Raw genomic sequence first — 26,725 nt, forward strand, 5'->3', positions numbered from 1 at the left:
ACAGGCACCCAGCTTTCCCCAGCACATCACTACAGCTGGAATCAGAACACTACATTCCCTGCTCAGAAAAGCAGGATATAGCCCCCATCTGAGCACAAGAGGCTGAAGGACAGCACACATTGAAAACTACTTTTAAACTTGTTTTTATCCTGCAGTTGCTGCCTCAGTCTCAAATTCCTGTCCAGTCAGGTTCCCTTGCCATGTCTACCCTCTCCTTTGAGCATTACCTCCACTCCCCTTCCCAAACTCTTCCACTGAGTGGGCTCAGAGATCCTTCTTCCACTGAAGGATGCCAGCAATGGTTCAAAATCCCTGAGCAAGAGCCACTCAACTCTCAACGCCTCTCACTCACCTTTGGGAAACTACAATTCCACAGGACATCCCTTTCATCAGCTATTCCAGAGAATGCACCAGAGTTTCCATTAGGAACCCAAAGAAAAAAAAGGCTTTTGCTTCCACACCAACCGTTTCTGCTCCAGCATTAAAAGAGTTGTTTTGGGCTTCTCATCCGTTTTGGCAAGAGGTTGCAGCCCAGCTTGGAGCAGCCACCACTGGCAGGCAGCTTCCCAGAGTGGTGGGAGCCTGATAAGTCCAAAGGTTTCTGCTATCAGACCCACTCTTCCCAGTCAGAATCAAAGGGCAAGACCACGCTTGAAGACAACAGAAGGAAACAAAAAAAGAAACTGTATTTTATACATATTCTCCAACAAGTAATAAGGGAGTTTCTCCTCCAACTAAATACATGGGATAATGCACATCGACAGACCTGGATACAGCTGCTACAGCCTCAGGTGTAAGACAGTACAGCTTCTTATTCTATGATCACAAGAAAGTCAGGAGGTTGGGGTGAAAATAGTACAGATCACAAGTGTAGAAAATTAAAGACAGTGTACAAAGGGTCCCAAACACAAAGCTTTTCCTCTCTTGAGTTTGCTTTTTTTCTATCTTCACTTGGAGGGAGCCATCCCAAACCTCCCAGCCACACGCAGTCACAGCTGTGTAACAGCACAGTCTCCCAACAGCTCTAAATAAATGTTCTTCCTTCAAAAGGGCTTTCAGGGATTGCTGAGTTTTGCCTTGTTACTTTAAACCACCACTGTGCTCAGTGAACTCAGACACCTAAAAGAATAAGCTTTACTATATACATCTAAAAATTGAGTAGAAGTTCTCTAAAAATATGCTTTTGAAATTGACAAAATGCTCCAGCTACTCAGGTTGGAGGAAAACCTCCAAGCTGTGCAGCAGCTTGTTAGCACAGACCAAACTAAAGCACCTACAGAGGAGCCAGCCCAGACCTTTCCCTGCGCTGCTGGGCTGCTCCCAAAACTCCACCCATCTCCTTCAAGGACACTCAGTGTATTCCAACAGCAACAACCCAGATCTACTGACAAGGAACCACATTAGATGGGCCAAACACTAAAGGGGGACAGGGAACACATGCCAGGGCCAAAAACAGAGGGACTGCCACATGTCAGAATCCATACACGTGCTAATTAAAGCTTGTGTTTGCAGGGGGGGACCAGGAATCAACACGGAAATGCCAACAGAGCCTCACAAGACTGCTCCAGTCTCCTATGTGACACCAGCTACAATGTTCCCATGTGCTGCAGAAGCTGATGGCCGCGCTGGGGAAAGAAGGAAGCAGCTTTTACTTTTGGGAGAAAGCTCTTTCCTATCATCATCCATGTCTTGTCCTTCAAAACCTGTGCCACTGAAAGGGCAAACGCAGCACGAGCAGGTTAAGTCCTACAGGTAGCTCTGAGGCAGTTGAGGCCAGCACACTCTAGAAGGTATTTTTCAGCTTGGCTGCCACAAGCACAAGAATCTCTCCAATCTTTTTCTGCCAGTTCTCTATGTCCTTGGAGACATCACACCAGAGCTCTCCGTGGCGAGGTTCGGCATTCTCACAGCGCTTCCTCACCTCTTCTTGTTGTTCCTACAGGGAAGAGAAATTACAGTTTGTCCTGGTTTGCTCCAGAACACAGCCAAAAACTGAACCCTCCCTGATTCAAACACTCTTCCAAAGATTATGGTGGGGTTTGGGGTCTGTTATTTTCAAAAGAAGTCCAAGTCAAAATTCAGAAGCAGCAAGTCTCCTGCCTGGCTGAACCAGTTGGCTGAACTGCAGGTAAGCAAGTTTTGGCTATTGCAGCAGAAACTTCCTGTGCATTACCACCTGCAGGAGCTGTGTCAAGCGAAAGGTCTCTCTGAAGTCAGAAGATAAACACCCCCATCATTTCCAGTAGTACAAGCAGTAAAAACTGCTGTAAGAGATTAGAGCTGGCTGTTCCTCTGGTTGTGTTCACGTGCAACCTGTACTCAACACTCGGGAAGAAACAGCCACAGTTACACAAACCCAGCACCACAATTCTAGCACAATTCTGAGCAAGTTTGAGTTTTACAAGAGGAAGATTGATTTCAGAGATTTTTGCATGAACCAGCAGGACTGTGGACAGCAAAGCAGCCTGATACACAGCTCAGCTAATGACAGCACCTTTTAAAAGCCACCCCACAGGCCTGTTCATGCTCATTCATGACCAGGCGTGACAGCCAGCCTCCCCTGTGACCACACAGGCAGGAGCAGTGGCAGCGTGCTCAGCCCAGCACTGCTGCAATCCCAGGGCTGGGTAAACCCTGGCAGGTAGGGATTGCTGCTGCTGCCTCCCCTGTTCCCAGGCACACACTCACCTCTGTGCCATGCTGCAGCTCAAATTTGTAAAAGAAGGCCCAGGCATCCCCCAGGTCAGAGTCAATCTTCACTGTGCGGTGGAACCACTCTCTGGCCTTGGTGATTTTACGCTCGCTCCAGAAGAGCCTGTTGGGAAAAGCAGAGGGGAGTTGACAAACAGCCTCACTTTAGAGGAAGATACCAACCCACAAGAGCTCCAGCTTAAAGGTTCTGCAGGTGTTCCAATTCTTTGCTCTCTCAAGAGGTGAACAGCAGATTTTTAGGCAATTTGCAGACCATCCTGCCCCCGGGAAGGGAGTGGAGGACTAAAAAGAACATCCAGCACTTCCTCTTCACTGCCCCACAGTGAGGCAGGATAACTTCGAGGATAACTGGGCCCCAGGCACAGACAAGACTCTGCTGAGAGAGGAAGCTCAACCTTTGCTGCCTCAATTGCTTTAATTTTGCTGTTCCAGATTTGGTGTGGAAGAGGCAGGATTACACCCCTGTATCTATTCCCACTCCTTCCGTTTCTTTATGTTTCTAGTCAATCTCAGCATCTAACAATTAAGTAACTTCTAAAAGCTGGTAACTGGCTGCTGTACAGTCAGATGTTCACACCCACAAAGCCTGCTGGAGTGAAGTGGAGCGGACTTGCCTTGTCAGCCCCATTTTCTAAGGAAAACCAAGCATGGAAGCTTCTGCACTCAAACCCCAGCCTGGCACAGCCCCACTGCTGCCATTTCATCCAGGCACTGGTCAATGCAGAAATCTCTCCCCAGTAAAGAACCACCTAAGTCAAGAGTCTCTTGGTTTCACTCCTTTGCATTAAAGAGTTCATTTGAGCTATAAGGTCCTTATCAAATCAGCCACCCCTCATAAAGGGCTTAGCCTGTCATAAAATTATACAGCTTATGTGATTGTTTTTAAGCCCTATAATACTCTTGATTGTTCTGTGTTAAATAAACTGTGATTTACAAGAGCAAGAACAATGATAGCAGAGGTTTAACACCTGCAGGTAGTGGCCATTTTCAGCAACATATTTAACAAAAGTTTGTCACAGATGTGTGGCACCCTGTACCTACAGAGGCAAGTCCTGATGGGTGGTGGAAGCTGTTTGTGTTGGGATTAGCTGTTAAACAGCCTGAGGTTGCACCAGAAGGGGCCTGGGAGCAGTTGCCATAAAGCAGAAGTTAACATTTTTCTCACTTGCTGCTAAAGCTGAACAAGTCAGCTGTCAGGATCTGGCAGAACCCAGTGTTGCAGTCACTGGAGTGTATCCTACAGTTTTCTTTGGCTTATAAAGTAGAGTTGTGAAAGAATTGGGCAACAATGTCTCCTGTATTAACCTCTTCTGCTATTCACAAAGGGAGAAAAGTAAGTTTGTTTCCACCACAGCTGCTGTAAGGCTGTTCACACATCAGAGCAGGATGAGGCAAAAGTCAATTCTAACAGTGAGTTTTCAGCACTGGATTCCTCACAACTCAACCAGGACAAAAGAATTCCTATTATCTTCCCCTTTCAGAGAAGCAAACTACAGAATGGCTGGGCACAGCTGAAGAACACTGACATAGGAGACACTCAGGAACAGAATATCTAGCTCAGAATTTAAAAAGACACCTGACAGAATTTAGGATAGAGAGAAAAGATGAAAACTACACAGTCATCCACATAAAACATGAAAAATAACCAACAAAAAAATACCTATTTTCACAGATACTTAAAATATATCCTGAACCACTTAATAAATCCTAGCTCACCTGACAGCACAATGAAATCCTCTCCAAGGGACAGAAAGAAAGAAGCTTGCAGGGTGCCAATACCCAGCACTGGCAAAGGGCTTTGTGTGAGTGGATTGCTACCTGTGCCAGTCCCAGACCCACCAGAACAGCTGGAGGGCAGGCTGACATTCCCCACTTGGAATCAAGGGAGAGATTTGCACAGTTACTAGGAGACAGCTCCTTGCTTTGGGACCTATTAGAGCTGCTGCAGCCAGAATCACATGGCTGTGCGGGAGTGCAGTGCTCCATCCTGCAAGCAGCTACACACAGACACGGATGTTTTTATAGCATCAAGCACAGGAACTCACTTGGCCACAGCCAGCAGGACATGTGGGTCATGTTCACACTTCTTGAGAGCATCCACACTCTTGGTCTTTCGTTGCGGTCGCGCTTCAAGGAAAATTGCCTCTGACCACAGGATTCCTTAATCAAATCAAGTAGGAAGATTGTTTAGTGTTATTTTGAGGTTAACCCTCCCCACCCTGACATCAGGCCACTGCTCTGCAACACAAGCAGCAGTACAGCCCCCACCCTGATGGTTATTCATCCCCAGCCTCATCCCAGATCACTCTTTCCACACAGATACTTCCTTCAGTACTCTGAATTTTTAGTGTGCACCACGCTGGAGCTTCAGCTCTCAGAGTTTCTGTACCACAATTCCTACAGCTCCAGTACTGCCTAACCCAGAGCTCAGGCTTTTCAGATGAGACACTGCAAACTCTGGGATAGAGAGGGCAAATCAGCATTTCCAAAGGGAAAGGTATCTGTCTGCTTCATCAGGCAACTGCAGTGGCAGAAGTCTCAAAAAGTGCAAAGCACAGTCTGGGAGAAGTTTCAAGGGTGCTGGAGAGCACCACAGTCTTATTGATGCTGGCTCCACACACATTGATGAAGGACAGAATAGATCCAAGAAAGCTGGGTTTAATCCCTAGCTCCTCTCACTGCCAAAAGCAAGGAAGGAAATATGCTCAGGGGAGCATGAAATCTGCAATTTCTCATGTCAGCCAGGCACACCTGATCACTTCAAAGCAAAGCCTGAGAGCTGGTGTCTGCCAGGACTCCATCAAAGCTCTCTTGCTTCCCATAAACAGCACCACGGGAACACACACGAGCTTTGATAACTGCAGTGACAGACAGCAGAGAGACTCTTCTTCTTGCTCTTTATGTATAGGATCACAAACACCATAATATTTCTATCTTATTCTTTGTGCAGCCTGCCACCCATCAGGAATCAATTCAGCACTCAATGGACCCAAACCTCTGGTTTACATGACCGCAGGTGGCCAACGAGCCAAGTCCTGCGGGCTTTGATTATGGTTTGTTGAGGTCTAAGATAAAGTTGGAAGCAATTGTTTAAACAAAAACTGAGATCCTGCTGCCCATTTCCATAGCAACAGCAGATCTGTAAAATAGCCTGTGGTGGCAAACACTCATTAGGTCATTCACAAAAACAAAGCAGGATTTTGGGTAGTGCTGCTTTGGTGACCCACTCGCATGCAGAGTACCTTGCAATGAGTTTATAATGTCATAAAAGTCATTTAATTCCCAATTATTTCACTGGGACTTAAGCAGCCACCTTTCAAAACCTAGCCTGAAGGCAAGCCAAGCCTTGTCCTGCAGTAAGTTACTACAATTTGTAGTTATGAGACATCTCCTCCCCAAAGACATCGTGTTTAAATAATTAAGTCTTCCTGCAATTCTGCCCCAAAACAGGGATGTGTTAGACACTTTATCCTCCCATCCCAAGAGGCAAATGTTTCCACTGCTGGTTAGAACTAACTGACTTACATCATATGACCTCTTAGCCTTTTCTTACATGAGCTAAAATAAACAAAAACCAGGACTGAACATTTATGGTTCATGATCCCCTAATCATGACTGTGGTGGAAATTCACTGCCAGTACAAGTTATTAAACTCACAGCAGTGCAACCAGTGCAGGCAAACCAGCAACTGGGAATCTCCTAAGGCCAGCTGTACTCCAGAGGGAGAGGGAAAGCACCATTCTTTTTCCACAGAACTTCCTAACTACGAACACTGAAGCATCTTTCTTTCATTTTAAACCTTGGCAGACTTCTAGCAGCTTCCGAGAAAAGCCCACCCATATCCAAGATGTTCTTGCAGGAAGCCTGGGGACAAACTGTGGACCACAGACCCAGTAATATACTGGATACTGCAGAAAAATGGAACAACACCAACCCATGGCCCCTCAGGTGTGAGGGAGCACAAAGTAACTGGGATTGTTCTCAAAGACCCTCAACATTTCCTTTGCAGAAGGATGCTGACACCTCTCCAAAACACCATATTCTGAGACCTGGTCAGAAAGGACACCTTGAGAAAAAATGTGCTTCTATCAACTGGGAAAAACAATTGTGTTTAAGGTGGAACTAAGATCCAGCTCACCTGAATTGGGGCACTCCTGCAGTGCCTTGGCCATCAGAGTGTTTGCAATGTTCTTCAGCCCAGCTCGGTACTCCAAGCGCACAGACTCCAACCTGGTAGGGAAGGGACTCTGATGATATTTATGACAACACTCACTAGGCTGAAACAATCAGTGAGGAGGGTCACTGGAAACTGCAAGCATCTGCCCACATTCTGAATATGTGTAGGTGACTGACATCTTCCCATTCCTCTCCACTAAAAATAAATGTGACTTTCATTCCATAAAAGCCCAGATAAAAAACAATCTGAAAAAGGGACTGTAACAGAAAGGAAAGAGCCCTGTGCACTCTGCATGCTCTGTGCACTACAATTACCAGTTAAGAAATAACTAGTTCCCAGATCCTTAGAGGAGCTAGCCAGGATCACCAAAGCATTTCTGCTATTCAGGGAAGTTATTAGTCCAGAAGAAACTCCAGGATAGGCGTGGTCCTAAATCACAGGCTCAAAGGGCTCAGATGATGTGAAATAGCTGGCCTGAAGAACAGATTGAATTTGTAGCCCAAATTCAGTCCAATGCCACACAACTCACCAGAGATCTGGATTCTTTGGATTCTTCAGGCGAGACTTTTCCAAGATGGCTCTGGCTCTAGTCAGCTGCCCGACTTTCTCCTCCAGCCTGGACAGCAAAAGCCACAGGGGTATGGAATGGGGGCACTTCTTCAACTGTTTTTTTAAAAAAAGTATGCTCATCAGTAAACTTGAAAAAAACTATTGTAACTCCTATAGAAAAGAACTTCCCTCCCTATATGCTCCTGGAGAGTTTAGAAGAAGAGAGATCAAGTTGATTACATATTTCAAATTTCTCCAGTTAGTCTCACAGCACAGAAGTGAAGTTTTTCCTGTATCCAAAATAGTCAGGTACATCAGGTATGACTGAGCTATCCCAGCAGTAAGAGAAAGAACACACCTCCCTTAACACAGCTACAATTTGTGCTCTTTCTGCAAATGGAGGGCTCTCATACAGCCCCAAACCACAGCAGAGTGTGCAGGGAGTCACAGACACTGGCAGAAACCTGTGTCCAAATGACTTTGATGGCTGTCGACTTTGAGTATTCATACCCAAGGACACCAATTACCATTTAAAAGAGAGAGGAGTGCTCTGTAGGCCACCTCCTTTCACAGCATGTATCTAAGAGCTGCTGAGAAAAGATTTTCTTTTAAGGGTTCTGGTTTTAGTCATTACAGGTCTTAGAGAATTACTGTGCAAAGCCTTTTTTCCTGCTTGTGAGGAGTCAGGCATACAGAGAACTCCATCAAGCAAGAAAGTCAATCTTGCATATGGGTAATGGGTAATGGAAATTCTTGCTTATTTATTTTTTCTTTTACTGTTTTAACCAATGACAGAAATCATGTCTTTGGCTCTCCATTTTGATTCAAAGACAGACATCTCTCCATGCCTGCAGCACAAAGCAAACCTGCAGTAACATCCATCTTACCCCTTGATTATAAGCCTCACGTGCTTTCTCTACCAGCTCTTTTTGTTCCTCAATCTGCCCTTTCATCATCCACAGTTTGGGGAAGTCCTCATAGTGCTTCAGGGCTTCCTCACAGAGCTCCTGGGCTGCAGCAATGTTCCCAAGCACCCACTCCAACTTCACAGACTTCATGAAGACCTGGGAACAAACCAAAGCTGTTTACCACCAGCAGCCATTAAAACACCATTACTGTGCCAGAGCAGCAGGTTCCCACTTACATGCATCCATTAGAATGCTATTGATTAGTCACAGTTTGAAGTAAAATAAAAATTAAAATCTCAGAGCTAAATAATAACAGAACAAGTAGCAATGAGAAATGTAAATGCAAATACCAAAGGAGTTGGTGCAATCAATCTGTATCTCACCTATTTACATAATTATTAACACAGAGCTGGCATTTGCATTATCTGAGAATCATAGAACAGCTTGGGTTGGAAAAGCAGTATTTGTATAAAGAGCACAGCTTTAACAGCACAGCCAATTAACAAACCTGAGCCTCCTTCACCAGCACAATCTGATCTCCTCAAATCCAAGCTACGAAGAACACCTTTTCTTACTTATGGTTTCAGGCCCTAACTGTTGTCCTGTTCATTCCAAACTGGTACATGTACTTTTCTATCCCCCAAATCCTTCATTCTGTCTATGCAGGGAAGTCACAGCTATGAGAAATATATCACAAACCAAAGGCTCTCTCACTGCTCTTTGATCCCCATCCTCCCCATTCCCAAACTCCCCCACTGTGACCTCACAAGAGAGGCATCAAGTCTGAGAGCAGAGCTTCAGCCCCAGCTGCAGAAGCTCCCTGGCTCAGGGAGGAAGAGGACAGTTAAAAAGATGTAGGATGTAACAACAACTGAGGGGGAGGAACAGAGGACAGGGATCAAACTAACTTTTCGTTTACTTGGACAAGTTAAAATGCTTTTGTTTGAAGAGCTGAAAATCGACAGAGTTTATCATACCAGAGGTAACTGGAGATAAACACAGGAGTGTAACTTTAAGCACCAAACCACCCCAGAGCTGTCCTTAGTAGAAGCATAAGTGAGTCTTCTGTGAAAGTATTTTCTCTTTTTTCCAAGATGTACTTTTATGCAAAACAAACATTACACAAACAGCTGTAAACTGGGAATTTCCTGACTTTTGCCATTTGTGTAAAAAACCAGTTGAAACCCTTCACTTGATCCTAGCCTTTTTTTCCCATCGTGCCACGACTTTGTGTCGCAATTTGCTGGAGAAGCGCTCGGCAGAGCGGCCACATGCCCTGGAAGGCAATGGCAGGGAGCCACACGGTCAATCCCTACGGCCACAGAACTGAAGGAACTCCTCCTTCCGTCCCAAATCCCCTGTGGCCAAGAGGCCTGAGCCTCTCCACCCTCCCCACGTCCTTACCCTTGCTGTGGGGGCACTGCTGCGAGCCTTTGCCAGCAGCCTCCTCGCTCTTTCATACTCATTGTTCTCAGACTCGAGCTTCACGGCAGCCAGCCAGATCTCCTCGCTGTTGGGGTTGGCCTGCAAGAACACAAAGTGACAGACAAATGCACACAGTGAATCAACAGCAGATTTAATCCTCTGTTTGATCCAGATTAAAATTGAAATCAGAGCTTTGTCAATCCACAGTAGGATTTTTTTTCAGTTCAAGCTCCTCCCAGTCTTCTTTGACCTTTGAAGTTTATAGAAATCCTCCAAAACAGATGGGCAACACAAAGATATATGCCAGTTTAGAAGTTGGATGCTTCTCAATTGTTGAAAAGCAGCAATGCTTGATCTTCTGAACTTCCAGTTTAAATACTGAAAACATCACAGGGTCTGCCACAATGAGACCCTCATTTTATTACCCTCAAGCAAAAGAGCTGCAGCTTGAATTCCCCACTGAGGTATGTGAAAACCCTTCCAATAAAAGTCATTTCAGTGTCAAGAACTTTTCAGCCTAGTAACAAAGAGCACAGAGAGCAGATTAAGGAAGTATCTTTTACCTTCCATTTCAGGACCTGTCTTTTTTTTTTTTTTTTTAACTTAGCTTTTAAGCCTGATTCCCAGTATTAGAAACTCTCTGCCTATCTTTGCTACAGCATCCAGCAGGCAATTCCCTTCATTAGTGGGTCTGATCCAAGACATACGTAATGCAGTGACCTCATTAGGGCAGACCACAACCCCTTCCCTGAGAAGACCCAAGACAACAGGATTTTGATCCATGACTGGGGTTGATGGAAGCCATGTTAGTAAAACTGATGGTTTCCAAACTCATAGAATCAAAGGCCGGTTTGGGTTGGAAGGGACATTAAAGATCATCTCATCCCAATCCCAGGGGTAGGGATGCCATGCACCAGACCAGGCTGCCCCATCCAATGTGGCTTTCAACACTTCCAGGGACTGGGTAGCCACAACCTCTCTGGACAACTTGTTCCAGCTCAGAATCTGGTGTAGAATTACTAACAGAGCAGTACCACAGCCTTGCTTCCAGCTTGCTGCTATTTTACAGGAGAACATCTTGCCACACAAAGCAATCAAAGAAAAGCAGAAGCCTCCTTCACTTTGAAAGGCAGCAGGAATCAGGTGTTGACAGAAAAAGCCTGCCCTGTATTCTTTACCTGTCACTTTTAACACCCTCTGACAAGTGTGACAGACCCACCTGGAAAGCCAGGGCCAAGATGCTTCTGGCTGCTGGCACATCTCCTGCCAGCCACTTGGATTTGGCTCCCATGAGCCACAGCACCTCTGCTTTGGGACAGTGAGCAACAGCTCTCTGCAGAAGAGCCTCCAAGGATTCTCTGAAGACAAGAAACAGCAAGTTACAATCCCTCAAGGTACTGCCAAAGGCAAGTTGTCTCACACCACTTCCACTATCACTCGGTGTTATAAATATTGTTGCAAAGTCCAATGTTGTAAACCTTGATAAGTTGTTTCATAACAAGGAAAGGGTGGGGTCTTTTTTCACAAGGGCTCTGAAATCAGCACTCCACAAACGGCTCATTGTTCAGATACCTTTGATAGCCTTTGTGGAAAGAGCCCTCACACAAACAGCTCCTTCTCTTGGAAAGAGCCATTTTGCTTAACAAACCTCAGTAGAAACTGAGACAGGAAGGTTTCCAGAATTATCAGATGAAGTTGGCTTGATCTTATGCAGTTTATTTTTTTCTCCTCTGGTAAATACACTTTTCAGGTAGAACATAGGGCTTAAAAGCCAGCCACCACTGGGAAACATGGGAAAATAACATCAAAAGAGAAGGCATATTTGTTCCCAATAAAAAAAAGGCTTGAATGAGGAAGAGCTCAGCATCTGCAGTAACTTCCACAACATAGCCTTGCTGGCTTTAATGAGGATGAGTCCACATGTATAAGTGGCCTACTGCAGAGATTGTTTGCTTCAGTCTAAGCTGAGGGCAGAAAGTTTCTGACATGTAAAGCTTTTGAATAAACTTTAAAAAGAGCCTGAGCTGTAACAGTATAACACCAATCTTAATTCAGAATGTGATACACATTTACAGTGTTTAATCAGAAAATACCAGAGATGCTTGGACACATTCAGCTATGAAGTAGTTTATCTATGAAAACTAAATAAAACACGTTTTAGGTCATTTTATCCCTATATTTTTCCAGAGATGCCGTCTTAAAGACAATTGTTCCTACCTTGTCTCTTCACATCTATTTTTACCATGTAATCCCTATTGCCAAAAACCATTTTATGACTTCATAAAACTTAAGGATGTTCTGAGCACAATAATAACAACGAAGGTCAGATCTGTAAAAAACGTCAGTGAGTTTCATCCAGCTGTACTAACTCTGCACTTGCACCACACCAGGGATCATCCTGTAGAGTTTTCCTTCCTCCCCAGCCTGTCCCCCTGTCACAGGGATGAGCCCCTCCACCCAGGGATTGTGCAGCACACGTACCTGGTTCCGTGGTTCTTTTCAAAGTAGGCTGCTCGCAGCCACACGCTCTTCTTGCTCGGGAAGACTTGCAAGGCATAGGCATAAATGGCTCGGGCACACTCCAGGGCATTATGAGCAACACACTGAGAGAAAACAGATCAGGACTAAGTCAGCTTAGGGGAGCACTGGAATCGAGAGCAAGCAGGAATTACACATGCACAATTCAACCCAGAACTCAGTAACTCAGTGTAATCCATGAATTGAAGCATTAATAGAGAACAGAACACTAACAAGCAGCTTTTTAAAAGGAAGCAGGAAAGAATTTCTAAGTATCCCTTTATAGAGGACAAGTATCCCTGGCCTTTCAGTGGGACTGACACTCACAGGCCAGCTTGAAACCTCAGTAAGGCATTGGAAAGGCTCTCATGTTAGCACTTCATTTTGTTATTTCACAGGCAAAACCCTAAGCACCACAGCATGTGCCCCCCACTGCTCTGAGCCCAATTTAAAGCCAGTGAAGTTGGACATTTCTCTTGCTGAAATATGATTTAGTTCTTAGCACATGTTCAAACTATTCCCCTAAAGCAAAAAAAGCCTGGTAAAACTTTTACCCACTCCCTTGTCCAGTCTTACATTAACTCCTGAGCTACAATGGTTATGCCTTGAAACTCAACTCCCAGCTCCTTTACTCATAACTCAACCTCTGTTGATGTCTCATACTCACAAAAAAAAAAAAAAAATGCACACCAAACTAGCAGACAAGCTATACCAATGTCAACTTTTTGTTTAGTAAAAATTCAAATCTGAATAAAGCTCTATAATAACCTCCCAAGGTAGAGACTGGCCAAAGGCAGGCAGGTGGTGTGGGAATCACATCCCCTTCCACTGAGAAAGCCATTTCCCAGGCATCAATTTAATTTCCTCTAATAAAAAAATACAAACCCACAATAAAATAAACCCAACAAAAAGCAGTATCACAGCTGGTCATACACTGTCTGCATCTTCCATCCAGGTGTGCTTCCGATCTTCTTCCTCGATCCCGATCCCAATCACAGCTCTCATGATCGCCTGGCATGTGGCCACACTTCCAGCTTTGTCACATTCCTCGGCATCCTAGAAACAAGAGGAAAGCCCTGCTCAGCACAAGAGGTTAAAGTCTGCAATGGCAACTCCTCATGCACAAACACAGAGACATTGTGGTCACTGCCACAGCACAAACCCTCACTGCTCAAACACACAGGAGCACCCACGAGGAAGGTGCTAAAGCTGCACACAGAATCATTCCCAAGTTGGTTAAGAAACAGATCACATCAATCACTGAAAAGGTGACAATGTGTGATCTTTCCAGACCCAGAAGTCTTTTCCTACAGCTCCACAACCCTGGGCTGACCCAAGCAGGCACCTGGCCAATAAAAAATGCAAAAATTTCACAAGGAAGAATTGTAACATCAAAACTACTGACCCTCTTTCAGCTTTGAGATGATTAAGTCTCAGTGAGGGCTTAGCAATAACTAAATTTAAGAGTACCCCATCAAGCAGTGTAAAGTCAAAGGTGCAAAAACTCTCTCACAAGAGCATGTATGGAAAAGTGGAGTTTCCTGACACACAAAGCTTTCAGAAAGCCAAGCATGTCTTGCTTAAACTTGTTGAAAAGCCCTCTGATCAGATAACAGAAATGGAGCAGTTCTAGTACTGAGAAGGAACTCGAGAACACAACGATGCAGAGGCTGTGCTCGTGGATTTTTTTAAAGAGAAGTTGAAATTAACCTTTAATTGTTTTACTGCTGTAAAGAAAGTCAGAATCTTTTTAAATGTTAACAAGGATATCCATTTAATAATAAATACCTCATTCATTATCAATGCTCTTAAGCAGTATAACAAAATTTTGCTGCCTTGACCCATTGTAAATTATTTTAGTAGGAAACTGCTTTAAAGACTTATAATCAAACAAAGCACAGAACATTCAGGAGGAAAGAGTTTCAGTACAGTACAGTATTTTCTACATGCTGCAAATGCAGTATTTGTATTGATTTCTCATAATGCCATTTGACAAAGACTTGTGGGGCAGACAAACACCTGCCAAGCCACAAGAGACACATGCAAAGAATATGTAAATCCTCCACTGAAGGCTTTAAGCTTCTGTCCTACTTAAGGCAGCAGCTGCTTCTACTCGAAGCTACTTATGTTCCATGACAGAAGCAAACCAGATACCTCTCAGCAGAACACATGTGACACTACCCCAGGGTATCACATAATGGCTTTCACCCTACTGAGCTTTTTTGTCTCATCTCTTGTCTCTTCACAGGGACCTCCACTGATAAGCCAGGTGCAAAATGACTCTGTCCCATAACACCCAGCCCACCATCAGCAGCCTTCAGAACAGAACCTGAAGAGTCCCCCTGGGCCTTCAAGGTTGAGCACATACCTGTATCCACTGCTCCCTGTTGATTTCCACACCATTAGCCCTCAGAGATGTGATGGCTCTGTCAATGATTTTCTCCACCATCTGGGTGTTTCCATTGGCCTCCTCCAGTTTGGCAGCAGTAATCCAGATGTGACGATCCGTCGGGATATTCTCCCGGGCTTTGTTAAGGACTTTACGAGCATTCTCATATGTCTCCAGCCTTGCCAGCGCCAGCCACAGCTGCAGAGCAACAAAAGATGGATTTGAGATGAGAACAAGGAGATGACAAGGCTGCTGTATGGCAGTGTCAGCCCACAGAGATAAGCAGCTTCACGCTGCTTGCTACTGGTTGGCAACTGTCCTCAAGCACTGCAAGCAGGCTGTGGAATACCAATGGAGGAGAGGAGAAACAAGCTGCTACTGCCCTTGGAGCTCAGTCCTGATCATCTCTGGGTATCATCCCCATCTGCTGGGCTGTTACACTCCTATTTTCTATTCACATCACCTCTCAAATAGCTGAATTGAACAGTCTGGTTATGTTTCAGAAACGAGTAACTTTTAGATTCACCAGGTTAAATGCTCACTTGTTTTTCCAGCTGTCAAGGCACCACACATGGACACAAACATGGCTCAGTGCCTACAGCAGGCACAGCTGTGCACTGCCATGACTAACCTAACAATTACACACCAAAATGAGGCATGTAATGACCACCAGACAATTAACTCCAAAGGAAAAAAACACATTCTACTACTCATCACATTCCACTGTGGCATGAAGCATGTGGGAGAAAACCTTGTGTGGAGAAACACTGCTCACCCTGCCTTTTGCCTGCAAAGCTCTACTGGCAGCCTGAAGTGGGGTGTAGGGGTTTTTTTTATTATTTCACTTTTTTTTTTTAAACTCACTTCAACACTGGTGGGACAGCACTCCACAGCCCTGCTCAGCATGATCCTGGCATCCTCAGGTTCCTCCAGCTCCACGGCTGCTTTCCACAAACGCACCGAGTTTGGAACGTGCTCAAGGGCTAGAGAGGCAAAACAATTATGTCAATAATGATAAAACAGTTTACCAATGAGAGCTGTATTTTTTAAACATGATCTAATAAAGGATTCCTGCTATTACAAGGAAATGTCTTGAAGGAGGGAAGGGAGGGAATTTACTTATTTGGGCTCTTGCTTCAACAATGAGAATTTAAAATCAGAAAATAAAACACTTAATCATTTTAATTGGAAACAGGTTTTGGAGAGCCAAGGGCTTTTTTGTTGTACAAGCTGTAATTGCATCCTCCTCTGTAAAACACCTGACTGAACAAAGCCTCCAGTCTCAGCAAATGAGCAGATGAAGATCTTCAAAACTGGGCAGCTTAAATCACACTGGCTCTGCCTTGACAGAAAAGGAGCATCTTCAACACTAACTATAATACAGCCTTGTTCCTTACATATTGAAACTGCCCCTTCACAGTGCAATTTTCCTGTAGGCCTCTTCTGACAGCTCAATGGACCCCAGCTTAACTTCCCAAAAAGCTGTTGTCCTGCCATGCAAATATAAAATAGGGATGCATAAAAACTTAAAGGTCTCACTGACACTAAGCCTTGAGTACCAAGTGTGCTTCCAGCAATCCAATACAGACTCCATCTAACCAGGATTCTTCAAGGCTTCCTTAATCTTGTCTATTTAGCTGCTGCTGGTAGAACTGCATTCCCTGCAGCCTGTCCTACATGTGCTGTCTGAAACAGTAAATGCTAAACAACAACTTTCCTTAGCCCATCTCGTTAAGAGAGACCAAAAAACCAAAGGGCTTTTTAGGCTTTTGTCACTCCAATTTGCACCCCAGACTGCTGGAATCAGCTGCATTGCAGCATTACTTGCACTGCTTCCATGGTGACTGTACACAAATGTGCCATAGTAACAGAGGACTGAGCACATCCCTCTTCAATAAAGCAAGCACAGTCACAGGGACACAAAAATGAGTGGGAAAAGACATCTAAACCCACTTTAGAACTAACTGGACTTCCAGGCAAGGCTGTTCCTTGAGGCATTGCTGCAGAGGCTGAGGCACAGTGCTGAGCATCAACTCAGAGCACATCCCACACACACAGACATTTACAACAGGCATTAACCATTTGTCTCCAAGTCTGCAGCAGCAGGAGATATTCCTGAAGAATTTAAGTGAATAATGTCAGCCTCCAAGAGCTGAAAGCATCACTCTGCAGGACAGAACACGGTTTTCATAAATACAGAATTTGATTTTTAGACCTTAAGCTGTATTTCAGCCAGCTTGCTGGGTCTCCAGTTAGACTGAGGCTTTAAAAACTTCAGAGGTTCTGCTGGATGGTAAGAATGCACACAGCAAGCAGAGAGGAAAAACACATTATGAAAGGTCACACTTCAGTGACACTAGCTAGCACTCAGGCTTTTTTATTTTGGGAGAAATAATGGGTTATACTGCCACTTAAGGCTCCAAGCTCCACATTACTGATGCTCCCTGGGCAGCAGAGGAGCACTGTGAAGCTGTTAACAGGCAGAAACTGGGAAGAGAATGATAAATCCAGTTCCATTCCACTAACAGCTTTGTATCAAGAGATTAGGTAGGTGGTTCCAAAAACAAAATGTTTTTCTCTTCATAAATACAGTGCTTGAAGCAAAGCTCAGTACTTAGTGGGTAAGTCACTGCTCTCACACAAGACCCTCCCCTACCCAGACGGACTCACAGATCTTTAACACTAAAAGTGTTTTTCTGTTCAACATCTGTGACTGCTCCTGAGAAGGACACACAGTGTCAGAGGAGCAACACTTCACACCATGTTGCACTGCAGAGCAAATGGAAATTAAAAAAAACTACTGAATAGTTAATATCTGAACTCTTTAGAACTTCAAATCCAGCAACTCTGAAGTGCCTTTCATCCAGATGTAGTAAGAGGTCATTTCACTAGAGATCTGCAATTTTACATGCAAGACGTAAGAGATGAGAGGCAACTAATTCCTTTGAACCAAAATCATTGTCAGGCAGACTGCTTCACAATGATTCAGTAAATGTGTTAAGCCCAGACCCTTATCCCTGTCTAGATTAAAGTCAGGAGATGTAACTAATACAATTCAGTAGTCATGAAGGAACTAATCCCTACTGATACATGCCCAGCTACTTAAAGTAATCAAAGAATTCTCATTTGGAACTTGTGAGGAAGACCTGGGTTCAGGACAACACAACAAACTGCTGTTGAAGAGATCATTGTTTGGAAACAGACAGTAATTCCATGAAAGAGGAAAGCCTCCAAGTGCAATGCAATCCAAGAGGTTTCAGGTAAGCACCAAAAAAGGCTATTTGTCAAAATAAAGCAAATCCTGCAGCTCAACAGGCTCAATGATATGAGAACCCCAAGACCTCTAAAGCTCCTCCAGCAGCAGCCACTGTGGTGTCTAACAGGTTACAAGCAAGTAGGAACACTCAATTCCAGTATCTTTTCCAAAAAGTATCACAAGGTGACATCTAGAACACCTTTTTATCCTTAGAACATAATTTTTTATTGCTTTTATCTACTTATCTAATTGTGACCAAGCTGGAATTGGTTTAGGTAAATGAAAGACCATTTTGGAATTGTTCAGTACCAGCAGCTTTCTGCTGAAGGATGTTTTTACAAACACCTCAACACCTTGGCTCTTTGGCTGAACAGCAGCAAGTTCCACCATTAGTACACAAACTGTAATTTCAACAAGGAAGCAAAAAAAAGCACCTGAACTTAGGGCCACATTTTGAACAACTTACAATCCAAAGAGTGCAATGCCTTCACTCCCTGAGGCCACAGGACTCTCACCTTTCCTGAGGACACGTTTCTTGGCACGGATGTCTGTCTCCAGCTCTGCTGCTCGGATGTAGATCCGCACAGACTGCGGCAGGTGCCGCACAGCCTGGGCCACGACAGCCTTGGCTGTATCTCCAGGCTGGAGCCGAGCAGCTTCCAACCAAACATCTTCACTCTGTCAGGAAAAACAACCCATCTTCCTTTACATCAGAACAAGGATATAAAATCACAGCTTTTGGCTAAGCAGGTGTTTTGTAATACAGTAGACAGTGAAGCTGTATCAGACAGAGCTTCAATCGAGGTTAGAGGTTTTGTTGCTCATGAATCACAACTTTTTCCTACTTTCCCAAAAGGGTCAGCAGGCAAGCAAAGCAATTCTGACCTTAGGGCACATCTCTGTTCCTTTCATGATGAGGTTTCGAGCCACCTGGAGTTTGCCAGTGACCTCCTCCAGTCGGGCTGATGCTATCCAGGCTGGTGGATGATGAGGATTGGTCTCTCGGACAGATTTCAGGAGCAAACGGGCTTTTTTGATATCACTAAAGGAGGAGGAGAAACAGGAAGGTAAATTTTCAGCACATTGGAAACAATTCTCCTGAATCAGGACATGCTCAGATGCACAGTAACTATGACCTCAAATTTTTCCATATTGGAGACACAAATTACATTCTACCAAAACAAGCTTACAAATACACACCAACACAGCGAAATCACAGTGAAAAGCAGTGAAGTATTTAAGCAAGATTTTTGGGAATTACAGCTGGGCACTTGCAACCAGAAGCTGATAAGCCCAAGCACTGATGTAAGTCAAGAATTAGCATCAATATTTGCAGGCATTGCTCTGATTTAAATAGCAATTTTTTATGAAACAGATGTCAAACTCCAGGCTAAAGAGGTTCTAGGAGGTCGTCAATCAACCTAAATTAGCAGCACACAGGTACAATTAACCAGGTTATTTCCTGGCTGGCAGGCAGCCACACACTGCCATCACTCTGGCTTGGAAATAGGGATGGACTGGAAACAATCTCCACAATTGATGCATCCAGGTCAGATGCTAATAACTCAGCTGAAAGACTAGACCAGATCTCATGTTAAAAGAATTCATCCTCAAAAACTCATCTGGCATTTCTTAGAAACTAAATGCCAGCTGAAAGCACCCACTCAGACAGATTTCCATTTACGTGTAGGATCAGTGCCACTGCTAAGAGGATAAATCTGTTAATCCTTCTTAAACTTACTTGATATCTCCTCCATGTGTGGGAATCATGGAATTCAAGTCTGTTAAATATCCTTTAGGGTCCACTACAGTCTGGCCACTCACAGAGTCCGACACCTGGGAAAATCAAGCCAGAGCTACTGAAACAACCACTCAGAGCCCCTGAATGTCTAAAAAGACACTGTGGATCTACAAAAATCCTAGACATTCCTCTGCTCCCAAAAGCAAGGCAGGAGGAACACAATGCCTTGTTTATTAGCTTATTTATATTTCTAAAATACACAATTTCAACATTAAAATCCAGACAAGAAGCAGCCTGATGACAAGCAGTCACCCAAAGGTCTTGCAGCCCTGCCAGCTAAAGACATTCTTTTTAGAATAAACCAGATTTAGATTAAAAGATCAATGAAAAAGAAAATCAGTGTTTTTCAGCAATTTTTCCTGCATCCCTACATAGGACAGAAGAGATGCTTCTCTTGGTAGAACTACCTGTGCTGTTTGTCTCAAAGACACCTCTGGTATAACCAGGCAGTCTGTTCTCCCATAATGACCAAGAATTCCAGGGATGTACTGTATTTCTCAAGAAATTCTGCTCATTCTGAGGGCATGAGATTTGGGGAGAGTGACTACAAAATTATTTCACAGCCCAGCTGTTCTTAGATCTTCTAACACCCAAGAGAATTTAACACATTTTTAAAACCAAGACTTAAACAGCAGCACAACATCAACCCCAGGTATACCTGTGACAGATCCTGCTTTCCAACATCCTTACCTGGCTTAGCCTCATATCCATCAAGGTGTTCCTGGCTTGGCCAATCTTCCTCATGTCCAATTCACCTGTCCCAGGTGTCATCAAGCCTGGTGTCATTCCTCCTGGGTATGGAGTATTCAAACCCCCTGGATATGGAGTATTCAGTCCACCAAATTGCTAGGAGAGAAAAGAGTGAGAAAGTCATTCCTGAAACCTCTTCTGAGATTTCAAAAATAATTCAGACTATTGGCTGATCTGCACTTCCCCAGAAGCTGCAGGACACGGATGCCAAACCCCCAAAGGTACTTCTCATGTGGCTTCCCTGGATCCCAAAACATTTCTCATATAGGATTTGCAAATCTAGGTAATTACTAAAGTTTAGTCAAGTGAAAAATTCAAGCACATTCATCTGAACCTGGCACATCCAAACAAGAATATCTGCATAGAAATCCCATGGACACCTGGAGCTAGGCTAGGGCCAGTCAGCTGCTCCTATAATTCTATAACCACAGTAGACTCTGGCCACAGAGCATCAAGCTAAATTAATTCATTTTTGGTTGACTGAAAGGCAAACAATTTTTAAGACAATTGCCCCAAAACTAGGCAAACCATCAAGTGAAAGCAAACTTTATTTTCTGTTCCCTTTTTGCAAGATACTATTGTAACAGAAATGGTTATGCTCACCCAAACCATCACCACCCTGCAATCAGCAAATAGGAAAAGGAACACTTTCTTCCATCTTCAAAACAAGAACCAGATTTTCTCTGCCTATCCCCATGTTTTCTCTGGTAATGGCTGTGCACTAAAAGTCTCCAGCAAGTACATGAGTTTAACACTCAGAATTCCTCTGGCAGACTCACAAACCACACCAAGTTTTTTGGTCAAGTATCTTTTCCCCAAATGCCAGTTTAACACTCATCTCTAATCCAGTCTGGCTAGAGCTTGCCCAGGTTTGCTGTGTACTCACTGTCTGGCGTGGGTCCACAGAAGTGTGATTCTCCCCTGACTGCAAATGCTTTGCAAAGAAGCTGTCAGGGACAGGAGTCAGCTTCTCATAGCGAGGATTCCTCTGCCGCTTGTTCCTGGCATCGCCAACCTCAGGAATGCTCAGCCACTCCTCCTCAGTAACCTCCGCTAATTTCCGCTGTGCAGACAGGAGTTGTCATCAGTATTTGCTGCAGAAATGGCTTTTTAAGTGCTCTAACTCCTTAATAGATTTATTTTCTTGAAATAATTCAAGATCAATGAAACACGTAAGGGTCAGACTTTTTTCCTAGTCCAATGCACAAAAGAATTAGATGTATTTAATTAGAATTTGGTTTTAGTCCAGAATGAGATTCCAAATCAATTTTGTGATTAGATTCAGTGCTACAAACATTCAGATTAATCCCACTGCCTGGAGCATTGAGTAGTTTATTACTAATTATTAGACAACAGCTTAAACAATGCATTTTATTGAAAAGAAGATTTAGTCAGGAGATCCTTCTCAGCTACTTCTGCAATGCCAACAAGTTATCAGTTTCCCCCAAAGACAGAAGTGTAGCATCTTCTATAAAGCACAAGAAATGACCATATCAAAATTGGTAAAAATTTCACTGCCTTGTGTATCCACATGAACAGTGTTTATTCTTCCAACAGAAAGTAATTCTAATCTGGAGAATAGCAAAGAATATCAACACACAAAATCTGAGCAAAGAAACAAACACACACAAAAGAACACACAGCCACCTCTTGCATCTCATAAAAAGTCACATTTCAGATATTTTTTTCTTACTTTCAAGTCTGAGAACTGCTGTTGAATTTTGGGTCGTTCCATACGGTACTTTTCTATTTCCTCTTTTTCTCGTTGTTCCCTTAGGAAAAGGAATACTCAGGTTATGCTCAAAGTAACACTTGGCAAGTCTTTGATTAAAATGAAAATATGTTTGATAAGGTTTGATAAGGGTATAAAAAAGGTATTTTTTCCAAGCTCAGATTATCAACATTATAACAAGGGATCCTTTATCACATAAGACAGTATTATAACAGACATCTTCAAGTGTCTTCAGTCTTTAAGCTCCTCTTAACGAGTAGTGAATTTAACAAGTAACACATACTGTTCACAAGCATGAGGTGACTTTACTAACAATTTCTAGTCTACTGTGCAGTGATGCATCAATATCAGCTGTTCAGCATCTCCCCCCCTCATCTTAATGAACTACAGTGACTCTTAATTAACTACAGTGAAGCAATTTCACCACATCCACTATCAAAGCAAGTGGTACAAAATACCTGTCATCCTCAATCACCCAAAGAACACCCCCTGCCAGTGCTGTAGCTTATCCTACCTCCTTTCTTTCCTTCGTTCATCCATCCTCTTATCCAAAGCTGCATAAATAGCATCTGCTTCTTCATCATCTTTTTCATAGGGGCCACTTGAGAACAGGCTCCCAGCATAGCCATTGAACTGGGAAATTGGAGAGAGGAGAAAAAAAAAGAGGAAGAAAAGGCAGTTTTTTAAAGTTTTTGTTATGTTCCTGCTACAGCCACAAATTACCTGAAAATGCAGGTTTCTGTTTCTGACAACATTGCATCAGATTAACACATCTCTAAATAAAAGCATCCTCCTTCTACCACCCCATGGTGGTGTTTATTCTCCCACACCATTTGAAGCAAAACTGCTTCAAAATTGCTTCTTTCAAAATTGCTTCTCTCTCTAAACCACTTCTGTTCAGCAATAAATGAGATCCCAGGACAGAAAAGTCATTCTCTTCCATTAACCACTTTTTCTTTTTATACCAGTGAAAGCAGGCAGAAACAATATCATAACAGTCAACCAACCAAAGTGGGACTTAGACACAAGAGACTATGCAGGCCATTTAAGGACATCATATGGCACAGAGTCATTTAGGTTGGAAAAGACCTCCAAGATTAAGTCCAATCTTGCCAAAGCGCACAAGCTTTCATTTGTGGAGAATTAAAAAAAACAAAACCCTGAAATACTTAAATTAATTTTTGTTTCTAGATATTTTCCCAAGACTCTGAGGGTTCTGTACCAGTAATTAAACCACAACCATGGAGCAAGGCCAGAACAAAAATCTGTAAGCACCATGTCACTGTGCATACAGAGGACTCAATCAATAAATAAAAACTGTTTTGCTGCCTGCAAACTACAGGAAATTCTGGGTTTGAAGCCTCAGCTAAGAGCTGGTTCATAGCAAGAGTGGGAAGTTCAGGTATTCTTGTTCCACCTGGCAGAAAACATCTGCAGCATGATGAAAACCTCCTCACCTCATCATAGTTGGTGTCATTCAAATCCTCATCATCATCATCTGCTGTCTGGTTCTTCTTCATCTGGTCCCCCACAGTCCTCTTGCCCGGCGGGGCGTGCCGGTCGTCCACGGGGTCGTTGGCATCGCGGGCAGGGCCGATATCCGAGCGGGTGGTGAAACCCGTGGCTCTGCAGGGATAAACCAGGGGCTGCTTAGCTCACTGCAACACCAGCCTGTCACAGTCACTGCTCAGGACTGGCAGGGAAAATATCATTCTTCTGGGAGAATGGCACCAGACACACCCCATGACCAACATTCGTAAAGCCAGAAGGGAAAATGTGCTTGGAATCATGGAATGGATTGGGTTGGAAGGGATCTCTGAGCTCACCCCATTCCAACCTCCTGCCATGGGCAGGGACACCTTCCACTATCCCAGGCTGCTCCAAGACCCATCCAGCCTGGCCTTGGACACTTCCAGGGATTTAGCAGCCACAGCTTCTCTGGACAACCTTTTATATGGAGAACTTTTTCCACAAATGCACTGAAACCACCCAGCTCATGGCTCTGCCACCCATCCTGTGCATGGCCTCCTTTCTAAACTCAGTCCCTGGGTCTCTCAGCTGACCCTGCAGGCTCTGGGGCACCATGGCTGGGATCTGGGCAAAGGGATGGGGCAGCTGGAGCTCTTCTGAACCCCACACTCACCTGGTAGCACCTCGTGGGTGCTGTTATTTTATCATTTAATTTATTTTATCTCCCCAGATAAAATAACAGTAAATCCGTGGGGGACGAACACAACTCACAGCCAGCAAAGGACACCCCAAAAACAGTCTCAGCTGCCACCAAACCCGCTCACTGTTCCGTCATCTAGAGCCCCCCAGTTTGATCATTTTTCATACGGTCCCACACACACACAAAATCAGCAGGGACACAATCCTTTGCGGGCTGAAGCCCGAGGGAACTCATGCTCGGAGCCAAGTTCGCGTTTAAACACAAATCCGCCCAGCTAAAGAGCGAACGCGAACCATTAGGAGGAACAACATTGAAAAGCCGCATGAGGCCACACCGAGGGGACGGGGATGAGTGGGGCAGGGAGGTGTGAGCCCAGCCGGGCAGTGAAAGGGCTCGGGAGAGCCCCGGGGCCCGACAGAGCGGCCGGGCTGAGAAGGAACAGGGGTGGGGGGGCCAGGCCAGGCCTGGCGGCGTCTCACCCGCGGCCCAGCCCTGGCACGTAGCCCAGGGGGGCGGGCATGCCCAAGAACGGCTTCTTCTTCTTGTTCATGACGGCGGTGGCGGCGAGGCGAGACCGAAGCGGGAGCGGAGCAGGGAGCGGAGCAGAGCCGGGAGAGGCGGCCGGGCAGCGGCGGCGGAAGTGGCGGCGGGAGCAGAGGGGGCTGCCCGCGAGGACAGAGAGGCACTTCCGCTCCCGCCGGGGAGCAGCGCGCCCCCTGGCGGCTTGGAGGTCCTGATGGGGCTGAGGATCGGGATGCTGAGCTGTGCTGTCATGGAGTTTAACATTTATAGCAATTTATTATTTTTATTTTGAAACGAGTAGCTGCTAAGGAACCTCCCAGGAGGCGAGCTGCCCTGCAGAGAGCAAAGCTGACACCTTGTGTTTAACAGCCCCCAACCAGAATGGGGCAGAAAAGGGGGGAAAAGGGCCGGGATCATGCCAGGAGGGCTGGAGCTGCACAAAGCCTCGGTGCTGTTCACCCTTGTTTTCCCCAGCCCTTGCTTGCAGGGCTGCAAGGGGTGAGCCTTGCTTCCTCCCCTTCCCTCTGCTTCCCTCCTGCTAAAAATTTCCAAGACAAATTATCTCCGGGAGCAGAGCTGGTTTTCTGTTCATTCCTTCTGAGAATCTTTCACTTCCAGCTCTGCTGTGTGACAGCAGGGATGGCCATGCCAAGGGACCACGGTGTCCCCCAGGGGTGAGGGGCACAGGTCCAGCCCCTCAGAGTGAATCCCTGTGCTCATCCATAGCCCCTCAGAGTGCACAGAGTGAATCCCTGTGCTCATCCATCCTTCCTGGGGATGTCCCAGGAGCTCCTGCCTCAGTTTCCCCAGCCGGAGCCCTGGGCAGGCTTCTCTCGCCCAGGCACACCCGGGCTCAGGATTAATGAGCTGTGAAGTCTCCAGGTGACCCTGGCACCGTGTCCAGCTGTACCAGAGAGCTGCGAGGTCCTCGTCCCTCAGGAGAGGCTCAGGGTGACACAGCACAAGGACAAGGGCAGCCAGAGGGCTGCGGAGGGGATGGGGCTGTTTTGGGGACTGTCCCTACCCTGCAGCCCCCTCCCAGCAGCAGCACCAGCCCTGCCTCCCGCTGCCAGCCCCTGCCAGGTCTGGGAGCAGAACCCAGCTGCAGGAAGATAAATAGCCCCATTTTGCATGCTAATGGCATCCCAACCCCCAGCCGCTTCCCATCAATCTATTTTTGGGTTTTGCTGGGGAAAAAAAAAAAAAGAAAAATTAAAAAAAAAAAAAATCCCTTTTGCCAAACAGTTGGGGTGGCAGAGAGGGAGGGAGGCTGCAGGATGCCAGCTCTCCTGTCCACCCTGGGGTGAGGGCAGAGCTTGTGGAAGCATCCTCAGCACCAGGGAGGAGTGTGGGACCCCCTGAATCCCCAGCCTGTCCCAGTGAGCCTGGACCCCTCTAAATACCCAGAGCTGCATCCATATTCTAGCATATCCAACATCACAGAGCACCAGTGAGCCTTCCCTGTGGGCTGGATGTGGTAAATTTGGTGGGGGCTTGTAGGTAAGTTAGGTTCCCCATCTTACCAGAGGATGAAGGACAAAGGGGAGCCCATCAGGAGCCTCCCTGACCCATGGATGGATGGGGACAGCAGGGAAATGCCCAGTCTGCTGAGGCCCTGAAAGCTGCAGGAATTTCACTTTTGGGGTGATCTCCTGAAACCAGAGCTGAGGTCAGGGATGGCAGCAGGGTGACCCCACAATGGGGCTGCTGTTAGGGCTCTAAATCTTCTCTCTTTACACAGCAACTCTTGCACAACAAGAAGACTCTGAATAATTGATAGGTTAAGTAAAATCAACCATAAGTGAGTTTTAATCATC

At 45.1% G+C, this 26,725-nt stretch overlaps 1 protein-coding gene across 1 annotated transcript; it reads right to left on the reverse strand.

Moving 5' to 3' along the window:
• Positions 1-667: 667 nt before the first annotated feature.
• On the reverse strand, positions 668-25,041 carry PRPF6 (pre-mRNA processing factor 6). The gene is made up of 21 exons (XM_033075032.2): positions 24,866-25,041; positions 23,674-23,842; positions 22,731-22,849; positions 22,178-22,256; positions 21,371-21,547; positions 20,425-20,580; positions 19,675-19,769; positions 18,819-18,975; positions 18,449-18,611; positions 15,542-15,660; positions 14,657-14,875; positions 13,222-13,344; positions 12,253-12,374; positions 10,991-11,129; positions 9,751-9,870; positions 8,326-8,502; positions 7,419-7,552; positions 6,851-6,942; positions 4,758-4,872; positions 2,689-2,815; positions 668-1,936 (listed from the first exon to the last, which is right to left on the reverse strand). Exons 1-21 carry the CDS (start codon positions 24,934-24,936, stop codon positions 1,784-1,786), a joined length of 2,826 nt encoding a protein of 941 aa, XP_032930923.1. The 5' UTR covers positions 24,937-25,041; the 3' UTR covers positions 668-1,783.
• Between the last annotated feature and the right edge of the window lie 1,684 nt (positions 25,042-26,725).

This window comes from Catharus ustulatus, chromosome 17 (assembly GCF_009819885.2).
Source record: "Catharus ustulatus isolate bCatUst1 chromosome 17, bCatUst1.pri.v2, whole genome shotgun sequence".
NCBI classification, from domain to species: domain Eukaryota; kingdom Metazoa; phylum Chordata; class Aves; order Passeriformes; family Turdidae; genus Catharus; species Catharus ustulatus.

Coding starts and splice junctions, on each gene's coding strand:
- PRPF6 (XM_033075032.2), bottom strand. CDS start 24,936: ATGAACAAGAAGAAGAAGCCGTTCTTGGGCATGCCCGCCCCCCTGGGC. Junction 21,548..22,177: donor AGCAGTTCTCAGACTTGAAA/GTAAGAAAAAAA, acceptor CTGTCTGCACAG/CGGAAATTAGCGGAGGTTAC. Junction 14,876..15,541: donor GCTGTCCCACCAGTGTTGAA/GTGAGTTTAAAA, acceptor GTTGCTCTGCAG/CTGTGGCTGGCGCTGGCAAG.